We start from the raw sequence: 13,385 nt of genomic DNA, 5'->3' as shown, positions 1-13,385 counted from the left end.
TATTTTATCAACTTTCCTTCTGATGATGCTGTCTGTGTTGAGCGCTCAGTGGATCTGCGTTCGACTACTCCGCCTAGGCTGCACTGTCGAGCGCAGATCTACTGAGTGCAGCGCAAGCTAGCAAGACAGAAGCTAAGCTTGTTGCAACATGGCAACTGCCTCAACTCTACCCAAACCTCTTCACCCTCATTCAGAGCGCGTCATGGACTAAAGTAAAACAGTATGTCGGATGTGCCACGCAATGCTCAATTGGTGGGAACTAGTGTGTTAGCGCAGTTAGCTCGTTAACAGAGATTTGCCGTGTTGTGGCGTTAACGTCATTTCAGATTAACGCTGACAGCACTAGTGGGAACACAACGAATATGACTGCACATTTACTCCGACATCATCCTAGTGCAAAGACAAGTGGAAGCAGAGAAAATCAACAAGCACGCATGCTCCAAACTTTACCCGAGTCATTTAGACAGCCGTTAGCACATGATTCTCCTTATGGGGACCTGATATGTTTAATATGCTGCTGAGAATATAGCCCAGAAGAAGCGTATAGTATAGCTTTTATTTTGGAAAGAGCCATTTCTCTGTAATAAACTCTCTTTTCCAAAGATGAGTGATTTCTCCATCAGATAGATTTATTTTTTTATTACTTTGTTGTTTCAGCAACATTAAATTTAAAAACTGTACTTTTGAGTTAAAATATATATTTATAATTTTAATAAATGACAAATTAAACAAGCAGGAACATTTTTTTGTATCGAAAGAATATCGAACCGTGACACCAAAGTATCGAACCGAACCGTGAATTTTGTGTATCGTTGCACCCCTAATATATATATATATTTCTGTTTAAACTTGTTCTTATTTCATTTATTGTTTCTTTTACTGGGATCCTATTTTTAGACTTTCAACTGTATACATGTGCTCTGTTCTCACTCTAATTAATGGCTGAAGTAACACGCAGTAGCAGCGCATCCATTTTCTTAATCACCCTCTAATGATGAAGTGACGTATGTGTAACCGTGTACGTGCATGCATACCTAAGTATTCGGAAACTAGACTACAAGCATGTAATGCTGATTACATGCAAGGTGATCCCACCTTCACTCAGAACCCAGAATGCGTGTGTGTGAATGTTCCACTCTAATACCCCTGCACGCTGTAATGGTGAGACAACGAGAAAGGAAACAGTCATATACATTACATCCTTCTACCCAACTAAAAAAAAGCCCTTCTCACTTCTCTATTTACTCTGTTGGTTATTTATCTCAGCAGAGAGCCCAGCCCACACAGTCAGCAGACCACAGACCCACTTTAATAACATTCGTCAGCTTGCTGGGAGTCCTTTAGCCGACACACAGCTAATGCAGAAAAATGTTTGTTTGTTTTGTTTTTTAACATTTTAAAAACTGGGTTTGCAGCACGGAGATTTACATGAAATGATAAAAGCTGGAGTTACTCAATTATTAAAAAAAGTTCTTGATCTGCTTGAATTTTAAATATATTTCAACTACAAATATAGCAAAGTCAAGTCTTCCTTAGCAACAGCTTCCCTACAAATATAATGTTTCAAATAGGAGAGAAACTAATATAATCTGGCTTCATCACAATCTCACAGGAGATACTGCTGCAGCGCTGGCTCCTCAATCAGCAGATACATCAAAGGCCGGACTTACTAAGGAGTAGTAAAAATCGATACTGTGTAGCATCATGTTTTATTTTAATTAAGTTTAAAACTTTTTTATTTACTGTAAAATTATATTTTGTTTTAATTTACTTTCAAATCCTTCAGTTGCTGAAGGGGCTGCATAGTTTTCATAAACTGCATAGTTCAGAATAGCTATAATTGTACCAGATGGTTGATTCAGTTAAGTTGGACTAGACTGTAATACAAACCGTTCAGTTTGTCAACAATCAAACTGAAATGAGAGAAAGACTGAGTGTGAGACTTTGATATTAGAGAAAATGAATATTGATAAAGTTTACCTTTATGTACAGAATCTGAATATCGCAAAATATTTTTAAAAATTGCAATAATATCGTATCGTGCGTTAAGTATCGTGATAATATCGTATCGTGGGATGTATGGTGATTCCCACCTCTACTAAGGAGGCCAAATTATCAGTCTCAATAAAGATGTAAGTGCAAAATTCAACAATAATGGACCGACGTGTAAATGATGATACAAAGAACAGTGCAATGTAGCAGATCAAAAACATACAGCAGTGATGAGGCAATGAGTGATGTACTAATATAGGTACGGCCTGTTATGTTAGCACTCTATGTATGCATTTCATATGAAAAGGAAGGAGCAGTTCATTTACTTGTAGATGCTGCTGCCTGCAAGCGTTGACAAAGCATACAATATTCTTTAATGCTGTGTCATCAGAAATATAGTTATTGGAAATTGTCTTAAAATTTTGTCTTGTCACGTTATAAACCTGAAGTCTGTGTAACTTGTAGAAGAACATTTCCTGCCAGGTTGAGGATCCGACCCTGACCGACCCTGACCGACCCAGCCTCAATAAAGGTCCTGCACGTGTGTGATACTGCAGGTATTTATTATTGTTGATGGACGAGGACACACGGCCAATTGTAAGTAAAACACAGAATCTGCAAACTTGTACGCTGGCGAGAGCAAGTCTTCAAATCAGATTTGATCAAGTTAAGGCACGAGGACCTACCCAGCTCAAATACTGGAAGTCAATTTACTTATAATGCACCAGTTCAAACCAGTCATGAAGGCAAAGGTGGAGACTGGGATAGTAGAACTTAATAAATGATGTTCACATGGTCATGAGATGTTGCGTGATGTGGTGACCGTGGCCCTGTGACTGGAAAGGTTTGTACCCTACCCGATGTCTTATTTCTTGCATATTTATCATCAAATGTTTTAGATCAAAAAATATATTTTATTAGACAAAAGTAACCTGAGTAAATGCTAAATGCAATTTTAAATACTGATTGTATTTACCAAAGGGGAAGCGCCATCCAAACCTACCAGGCCTCATGTGAAAAAAACCCACTATGTTACATTTTGAATCACCTGTTTTTACCTAATAAAAACCTGTGGCCGGTGTATTCGCCGGAAAAGCTTGCCGGAGAGAGCTGCTCCTCTTGTTAACATTCGGACATCACGTCCACTTGAACTCATTTGTATGGATTTCCTCAGTCTCGAGCCCGATACCAGCAACACCAAAGACATCCTGGTACTGACAGATCATTTCACCAAATATGCCCTTGCCATTCCAACACCAAACCAAAAGGCAAAAACTGTGGCTAAATGTCTTTGGGAAAACTTCATTGTTTATTATGGAATTCCAGAAAGACTCCATACAGCTCAAGGGCCAAACTTTGAGTCGAAATTGATAAAGGAGTTATGTGCACTGTTGGGAGTCCAAAAGTGTCACACAACATCGTACCATCCAAGAGGAAACCCAGTAGAGAGGTTTAATCGCACTCTACTGGCCATGTTGGGAACTCTTGAACCCAAACAGAAATCCAAATGGAAACAGTTTGTAAAACCACTCGTCCATGCATAAAACTGTACCAAGTTCATCTGGATCCAATTAATCCTGGTGGTAATCTGGTGTGGATCTTCATGAATGAGTCTGATTTTGAAATGCTAAGTTCAAATTTGATTAGCTACAAAGCTAATTTGACAAAGTGAAGTAGGCTAAACAATCAAAAAGCAACACATCATGTCACGATCTAAAAATAATTTGAGAACAAATAAGAAAAAAGTCGTGACGTCTATTAGTCAGGAAAATGTTACGAATCCATTTCTAAGGCTTTGTAACTTCAAAGAACCACAGTGAGAGTTATTATCAAGAAAACCTGCCCAAGAGTGGCTGACCCCAAGAGCCCCTCACCAAATCATCCAGGAGGTCACGGAAGAACCCAGAACAACATCTGCAGAACTCAGTCAGTGTCAGAGTTCACGACTCAACCGTAAGAAAGAGACTGGGCAAAAACTGCATCCATGGGAGAGAAAACCAATACTGACCATAAAAAACCAAAACAAAGGTTCATCCTCACATATTCAAAAGCCCATCTTGCTCCCCAAGACTTTGGGAAAGTTTTCAGGGGACTAATTAGAGAAAAGCAGAACTTTTTGGAAGGCTGGTGTCCCGTTACAGCTAGCATAAAACTACCCCAGCATTTCATAACAAGAACATTGTACCAACAATCAAACATTGAGGTAATAGTGTGATGGCCTGGGGCTGCTTTGCTTGGAATCATGAATTCTACTCTGAAAATCCTGAAGGAGAATCTCCAGCAATCAGTTGATGGCCTTATGATGAAGATTTTGGTTTGGTTGGCATTTTGGTTATGCATCTGAAACACATCAGAAACGCCACCTTAAATGGCTTAGAAATAATAATAATAAAGCTTTGAGTGGTCTAGTGAAAAGTCCAGACTTAAATCCAATTGAGATGCTTTAGCATGACCATAAACAATTGCATTCAGTTTTATTTATATGGTGCCAAATCACAATAACAGTTAGGGTTAGTAAGGTGCTTAAATTGGCCATTCATACTCGAAAAACGTCCAATTTGTCTGAATTCACACAACTGTGCAAAGAAAAATGGGCCAAAATTCTTCAGAGTGAAATGAATGTCTTGCCAGCATCACTTGAAACAAAGGGGTAAATACTTTTTCATGGAACTGTAAATATCAGATGGACTCAACATTAGAAGATACAAGAGACACTGGGTGAATAACCAAAGAGAAACCAGGACATCTGTGTTAAACCCAAATTTAGGCAAGTCGATGATTTGTACTGAAAACCTGCGTTTGTTAATTCAGTGACCTGAGAGGAAACCACAGCATTGCAAGGAAATACACAAACCTTAATAACAGACACCATAGAGTGGAAAGAACCGAATATTCAACATCAAAAGTAAAACATTTTGCACATTCATCAGCACACATTTGATCGGATAATTGCTTTGGCTGCATGAACACAGGCGTTACATTGAAAAATTGGCCTGGATTCATAATTCAGGCTCCACTGTGTCGGTGATGTCGGCGCCGACATATGTGTGACAGGTAGATGTCTATTGGCACAGACTGCATGACAGCGCGCGCGCACATGCGCGCGGTGTGATGCTGTGCCGCAGGGTACCGTTAGGTAACACTTCTGCTCTCCTTACCCTCAGTCCTGCTCCGAATTGGCTCGCGCTCCACCGGGCCCGATTGTCTGTCGCCGACTCTCCGTTACCGGGTAGCGATCCGGAGTCCGAATCCTCTCCTTCCTCCAGCTCCTCTTCCCCCTCCTCTCTCTCATCCGCCTCCGTCTCCTCTGTTTTGAGCCGTTTAGCCGCCCTTCCGTACTCCCCTTCCTCACGCTGGCCGGCTTCTTCTGGAGTAGACATGCTCGGTGGTGGATCCGGTGGACGAAGCGACAGTGTCTGCAGCTGGTCACTCTGATGCGTCCATGCCGAGAAGGATCCTTTGGTACCTGTCTCGTCTCACGGGTCCTTTCCACGGATGCGTCTGTCTCTCTCCAGCGCCAGTGATTTTCTATATATATGTCCCGCCCAGTGCCTTCTGTTATTGGTGAAACTGGTCCTGCGCCTTACAGACACGGCGTGTCATTGGTCGGAATCGAGTCGTCAACCGACAGGCTCTCTCCAGGCTATGCAGAGGAGTGCATGGAGGGAGCGGAGAGGAATGGTGGGTAACATACAATGCAGGGAGAGGCAGACTGGAAACCACAGAGGGCTGGAAAAAGCAGAGAGAGGGGGAGAGAGAGCATCAGTGTGAATGTGCAGCATCATGAAAGGAAAAGTCATCTTTATCCTCTGTCATGCCCGGATTACCCAGAAACATGGTGGGATTTAGGAAAACAGCTCATTATGTTTTTATGCATATGCATATGTTTTTAATTTCCTTACATTACATTTACATTCAGACAGGTAAAAGGTCAACCCTAACCCTTATGTAGCCCCCTGAGACCAGCGTAACCTATCCTGACTTGGTCTCTAGCACAGGTTCTAACTGAAATCCCCAAATCCAACTGAAGAGCCTTTTTGTTAGACGCCTTTCCCACTTCAATCTGTCAAAGTTCACACGTAACGGTTAGTTCCTCTAAACAAGAGCAGAAAACGGATCTTCTCAGTTCCTATCTTGGGTATCCTTTCTGCACAAAAGGTTTTGTTCCTTTTCCATTTCAAGCAATGACAATAAGTGTGCCATTACATGGGCACACTTAATAATACTTATTATTATTATTATCAGTAGTAGTAACACTTTATCACATCTTTATAACATGTCAGGTGTTAATCACAAAGATTCTAATTATTATGCTAAACTCAGTCTGCTATTTTATTTTTAACTGCACGTTTTCTGTCAGCAGATCTTGAACATAACAGAGAAACTAGATAAAAACAGACACCCTCATTCAGAGATATTATCAAATCATAACATCTCGTCAGCATTGCCTGATGCATCGATGTGGTCAGCAGCCTTATTTCCTGTTGTTGCATGGGAATGTACAGTCACCAACAGTCACCCCCCCCCCCCCCCCCCCCCCCCCGTTTAATTTGTGTCTGATGTAACCGATGAGAGATACAGAAGTGGAAAGAAACAGTGTTTCTGTGCAGCAGTCACTTACACACTGTTTTGGTAAGAAAAGAAGAAATGAGGTTTTACAAAAAGCATTTGCTGTTACAGGTTCAAGAGTGCCGATAAACTAAGCATGACATTAACTCTTTTGTAGCCTTTCAATACCTTCGTGCACAGAAACGCAAAAAAATCTCATAAATTTCCCAACAAAGCTGAGCCGTTATCAAAATGATCCAACATTCAATCATTTTCAGGATTTTAACCCTTTAAATGCCGTTTAAACATTTGAATGACAATGCAAACGAGTTATTTTACATGTAGTAAATAGTATAGGGATGGCACGTTGGTGGTGATTAGAGTCTTGGACATGTCAAAGATTAGCCACCGAACTGATATGATTGGATCATTATTTTTTGTGTAATAGCAGATACTCCCTCTCAACACCTTCGTGGGCAAAACTGCCCCATTGAAACCAAATGTTTGAATCTCTCTGCTGTTCCAGTATAAAACCATAGATTCTGTAATGTCAGCATTTCATTTTGAAAACAAAAACTAGTCATATTTGACATTTTTACTGCAACCCACCAGATTCCCCATATTAGGCCAATGCAGGGAATTCTTGTATTTTTGCCAGTTATATTATGGAGCCGTGCGGCCACCAGACTTGTATCGATGCGTGTCTGAATTAGTGAGAATATATGTGCATGTGTGCGTGCATGTGTGCGTGCATGTGTGCGTGCATGTGTGCGTGCATGTGACACCGTGTAAATGTGTAAACATGCACTGATCGTTTCGGGGTGAACAAAGGTCATCTTGGAGGGATGTGCTGTGAAGTGGTGCTCGAGCAGCGACATGGCCTCCTGCCCTTGCTGTACTCTAAGAAAGACCTGCAGCAAAGACAAGGAGAAAAAATGAAGAAACAGTTTAGTGCAGAAGAGGGTTTAGAGAAGGTCATGCAGCCTTTACCTGTCACGGAGCTGCAAGCTTCAACGGAGAATGCATACTGCTCAGTGGAGAGCTCCACGTCTGTGAGCGCCGCTGACACTTCCCATGAAAGTGGAGAGGACATCTCATGTCCAGATGCTTGATCTGAGGGTCTGTGAGATACGCTGTCTGTCTTCACCTTTTCTTCACTCCTGACATGATGCAGTTGATTTTGCAAAGGACAAGCCTACACAGGAGGCGTTCAGCGAGTGTCAGGATGACATGATGTGGATGTGCAAGAGATATGATACGTGGAACTTCTCTTTTTTTTATAGTTGTAGGAGGCAGGCCACATGGTGGCCTCTTGACCTGCTCTTCAATCGCATTGATGTCTCCACCTTCAGTGCTGTTCACTGCTGTGGATCCCTCCTGAAACCAGCACAGAACATACACATGAAGGTTTTCTTAGAGGAGCTGGGGATATCCACGGTGTCCTCTGGGATCGTGCAGAGAAAACCTGCCATGCTCAGTATCTGCTGCTGCTATAGCAGAGTTACAGCCTGCTGCTCCTGCCTGCACAGAAAACACAGACACTGCTGGTTCTGCACAGGCCTAAAAACAAGGTCTGCACAAACTGCACAAACAAGTGCATCTGTACAGGATTCACAGCAGGTCAAATACTGCAGGCCTGTTGGCCTACTGCTGGGAATAAGCACACACACACAGATACATATCAGATATAGATATATATATATGTATAGAGTAGAATAGAATAGAATAGAATAGAATAGAATAGCAATTTATTGTCATTGTGCATGTACAACAAAATTACGGGTGCTCCATCTGTGCAGGCAAACAAAGTGTTTGAAGTAGTCCAAAGGACAACAGCTTAAATAGCACATCCCATTTGGGATTTGGCAATAGGACACACAGAAGAGCACCAGTTGAGCAAACTGGGAAAATGGACTGGGACTGAGATCAGCTGCAGGGTTGCTGATCTTGACTATGAAGTTTGCTAGAACAGTATTTCTGCTACGCTCAGTATTTTTTGTATGCATGGTGATTTTCGCTATGTGAGCAAAAACCATAAACCGCCCTGTGTCCACGGTCTGTCGGTCTGAACGGTGTGCATGCCTTCACAGCAAACTGGTTTATGACCGAAAGTATAAAGTGGGGCAGACTTGTGAAAGGGTTTCAGTTACATTCAAGAGCCAATGGTCACATTATGTGCAAATTATTTGTGATTTTCATAATTAACTAAAAAAAATAAGGCAAAATAAATAACTACTTGAATCGCTTCGTTAATACCAATGTGTACTGCTGGCAAGCTACTGAAATATCTAGTTAAACTACTAGTTTAATGTCAAGTTCTCTACTCTGCACCACAGAGGTTGTGCTTTAATTCTAGTGACATTGTTCTTCAAGTGATCCTAATGTTTGAAAGGTGTGAGGCTGAATGAACCTAGAAAGTTATTTAATCGGACAAGTCGCTGGTTAAAGGCCCATGCACAGCCCTGCCCTGCTGCGTGTGGTTTGTAATTCCTCTCTTACTACATGTGTGCTTGGCTGCCTGCCTATGCGGTCTGAAACTAACGTCACAAGCAGAATAACACAATATAGCCATTTCCTGTTCCTCCTTGTACACACGCTTAATCATAAGTGTGTGGTCCTTCATGCAGCCTGTTTTCACACTCGTGCTGTGATTCAGATCAGCTTTCAGGCAACTCAGCCCGCTGGACAAGACCAAAGCTGAAAGACGAGACTGTTAATATGATCCTTTCACTTAATACTTTTAATAGGGTGTGATTCCCTCGCTCACATACAGACACACACATTATTATTAGATGGGAAGAGGAGACACTAATGGTTTCAGTAACTATATCAGCTAGCTTACATAAATACAAAATGTTACATGTATAATTTTAATTATTCTCATTCACATGTTGGTTGGTTGTGGCAAAACAAGTTTTAAATGATATGTTTGATTTCTTGTCCAAGTACAGACTATACATGAGATACATGAGAATAAACGTGCTACACATTTGTGCTAAAGCCTGCCTGCTCAGGTCAGATGACAACGGTGAATAAGGATTGTAGAAAAGGTTGGGTTTGGGTGCTCAGTCAGTAAAAAAGCACTAAGTATCAAACCCTGTAAATAGGACATTCCCAAAGGCAGGCAGAGTTTTGCACTGTTCCCTCACAGTAAGATGCTCCTGGGCTAAAAACTGGGATTGTACAGTCAAAGGAGCTTGCAAAGAAAAGCGTCTGGACTTCTTTAAGTTGCTTGAAGACGTTTCAGTTCTGAACTGAAACGTCTTCAAGCAACTTAAAGAAGTCCAGACGCTTTTCTTTGCAAGCTCCTTTGACTACACTGACCTGGATGACTGAGAACCTTCACAGACATTTGTGATTGTACAGATTTCCTTCATAGATGTTTGTTTGCAGGCCGAATGACTCAGGGGAAGAAGCGGTTTGTGAGTCTGGACCTGAGGAACCTGATTGACCTGAGGTGCCATCCAGGCGAAACAACTACTTGGTGAGCAGGGTGTGAGGGGTCAACTGTGATGACCCCGTTTTCCTGAGACAGGAGGAGCTAGCACTGGCCTCCAGGGGTGGCAGAGGACAGCCAGTGATGTTTTGACCAGTGTTAATTACCCTCTGTGTAGGTTTACGTTCTCAGTTGTGGCAGCAGCAGCTATTTTTCCTCAGGACACGGTGGAAGTGCAGCTATCGCTGTGCCTTCTTTACCAGGGTGATGGCTTTGTGGGTGTCCGGAGGCGGAGATGTGGGTGCCCAGAATGAGAGGGGACTGGACCTGTCTGTGCCTCCTGGAGTCCACGATGAGTTCTTTTAAGCATGTTTATTTTCTGAGCACCAGAACAAATTCTCTACCTCTGCCCTGTACACAGTTTCATCTCCATCAGAGATGACCCAACCACAGAGGTGTCATCGGCACGCTTGACGATGTTAGGCGGGTGGCAGTCACAGCTGTATATGGCGTAAAGTAAGTGAATGAGAAAAGAGCCCTGTGGGGATCCGGTGCTGAGTGACAGTGAGGGGGAGAGGTGGAGGGAGAGGTGGAGGGAGAGGTTAATTGGTATTTCTAAATTGGCCAAATGGGTAAAAATGAGCGTAAACGCCACTATGTCCATGGGGTACCCAGCCTTTTCACAACAAAATATGATGCTGGTCAAACATTTCCAAATAAAAAGACAATAATTCTGAAGCCTAGCAACCAGCCTAAATATAGCTTAGCGATAGATATCAGGAAGAAGAACGTGGAGTCTTTCTGTCTCTTAACAGATCCAGAATCAACTGAATCAGTAACCTACTGATTCTGCTACAATCTGGGGTTCAATGTTGCTGTTGACGGTTGCTGCTGCTCTTGCTCCTGATAGTGCCGCAGGGCGATCTCAAAACAGTGACAGTAAAATGCAAAGACTGGTGACAGCGCTTGAAACCATGAGGCAACAGATTTTAAAAAGTGCAGGAAATAAACCAGACTCTGCCTGTGACTCACTCTTCCTCCTTCCATCTCCTCCTCTGATTCATCACTATCCACTTGCTGTCCATCTGAGAACAAGGCACAATTTGCTATTGCATCGATCTATTATTTAATTATCCACACTTAACAACTCTCACACCTAATCCGTGATAAATTAGTGATAGAAACATTTTATACATCCAAAACACAGCAATTGTGTTTATTATTATTTTTATACTTGAATACCTCTGCAATGCAATGACTGGTACATGTGTTATTGTTACCTGTGCCTTTAAACTACATATGTTCCCTACAACGGTGGCAGAGCTTCAGAGCCCTGACAGCTGTACCCAGTTAGCTAGCAGCTAATGACCAGCACACCTGTGCAGTTAATAAAAGGACAGGTAATGTCTGTCGCGCTGTTGCACACACAGCACGCTCATTTATTTCAATTCGCCAGTTGCAACAACCAACAGTTGACCAGCGTGTGCATAATAGCCTAATACTCCTGTGTGCTATAGACTACAGTGTACGCTGCACACTTAGTGGTTTCATTTGCATCAGTCTGCGTCTCCCAGTTCATTTGTGTGTTTCCCCTTCATCTCTGCACTGCTCAGGTGGTCCTTACGAGCTCGTTCCCGGCTCATAACCACCGTGCTCTGCTGTCAAGGGCGAGTTTTGGTTATCATTCATCATGTGACCGATGAAAGCCATATCCTTGTGTTTAGCAAAATTGTGATTAATACTTAAACGTTATTGTTGAAGGGCACAGACAGGACTCCACATGCACACAGGGCCCTGGAGCCTATCTACTTCTAATTACCCTCATGTGTATACATACTGCCATCTTCCTGTGAGCCTTTGTTCCATTGTATGTTGGCCTACTCATGCTCAGGAAGTTGTTTGGATTCTTTGCATTCATCTGCATTAACGGTATGTTTCAGTTAATTTAGCCTTTTTCTGCATTCACACCTCACATCCAGAGTTCAAATCACAGATGTAATGAGGATGTCTGCAGCAAAGTCACTATTAACCAGAATTTGAAATGAACTGTACAGCTGGATGCTTTCAGTGCGGAGGAGCAGCCCCTCCTTAGTGACTGAACTCATCCACCCCTCACACAAAGCTCATTTTGCCCTTTGTATGTTTGTATGTGTCATTCTTACGCATTTAAAAGAACTAACAATAATTGTTTCTCAACAACAATGCTCCATCTTGTGGCTTTAGAACATATTGGACACAACAATTTAGCAGCATTGGATATTAATTAAAATGTAAAACTATTAGAATAAATGACTAGGGCGTTTAATACTGAACACATCGCAAATATATATATTTGCCCTTCAAGCTTTAATATATGCTTTACTATATTAAATATAATGTAAAAACTGAAATAAAACTACTGAAAATTAATGAATGAACAGATAAAATAAACATATGAACATAAGGAGCCTGTGGAGAATTTATAGAGCACATCTTTTCATCAAGTCTATTTACATTTATAAGACATTACATGTAAAAATAACCCAGAAACATCAGAAACAACTTTTTCTTTCTTACAAAAGTCTTTTTATTAGGCAACGTTTCAGTGCAACGTACAATACAGAATACTCCAGAGTGTTCACATTATGGATTCCTCCCCGACACAAAGAAACAAAAAACCAAGCCCCTGCTGGCTACTCACAGACCATAGTTGTCGGTCTTTCAAAGAAGTCCAGAAAAGGAGACCACAATTTATAATTTTTTTTAAATCCACGAACTGTATATCTAATTTTTTTCTAAATCCATACAAGTCATTATTGTAACAACAATAATGACCTGGCCTACTTGTTGTTCCTAGAGTATTTAAAAGTAGAATGGGAGGCAGAGCCTTCAGTTTTCAGGCCCCTCTTCTGTGGAACCAGCTTCCAGTTTGGATTCAGGAGACAGACACTATCTCTACTTTTAAGATTAGGCTTCAAACTTTCCTTTTTGCTAAAGCATATAGTTAGGGCTGGACCAGGTGACCCTGAATCCTCCCTTAGTTATGCTGCAATAGATGTAGGCTGCCGGGGGATTCCCATGATGCATTGAGTTTTTCCTTTCCAGTCACCTTTCTCACTCACTATGTGTTAACAGACCTCTCTGTATTGAATCGTATCTGTTATTAATCTCTGTCTCTCTTCCACAGCATGTCTTTATCCTGTCTTCCTTCTCTCACCCCAACCGGTCGCAGCAGATGGCCCCGCCCCTCCCTGAGCCTGGTTCTGCCGGAGGTTTCTTCCTGTTAAAAGGGAGTTTTTCCTTCCCACTGTCACCAAACTGCTGCTCATAGGGGGTCATATGATTGTTGGGTTTTTCTCTGTATCTATGAAGCGCCTTGAGGCAACTTTTGTTGTGATTTGGCGCTATATAAATAAAATTGAATTGAATT

General features: G+C 41.8%; 1 protein-coding gene across 1 annotated transcript in view; it reads right to left on the bottom strand.

Moving 5' to 3' along the window:
- The window catches only part of LOC146504818 (heterogeneous nuclear ribonucleoprotein L-like), a 45,451-nt gene extending 39,247 nt beyond the window's left edge, over positions 1 to 6,204 (bottom strand). The window contains exon 1 of the mRNA XM_085181872.1: positions 5,151 to 6,204. Coding sequence (XP_085037998.1) covers positions 5,151 to 5,372 — 222 coding nt within the window. The 5' untranslated portion in view covers positions 5,373 to 6,204. The remainder of the gene's footprint in view (positions 1 to 5,150) is intronic.
- Between the last annotated feature and the right edge of the window lie 7,181 nt (positions 6,205 to 13,385).

This window comes from Neolamprologus multifasciatus, chromosome 13 (assembly GCF_963576455.1).
Source record: "Neolamprologus multifasciatus chromosome 13, fNeoMul1.2, whole genome shotgun sequence".
Lineage (NCBI taxonomy): Eukaryota > Metazoa > Chordata > Actinopteri > Cichliformes > Cichlidae > Neolamprologus > Neolamprologus multifasciatus.
This window is presented reverse-complemented; position numbering and strand designations above follow the sequence as displayed.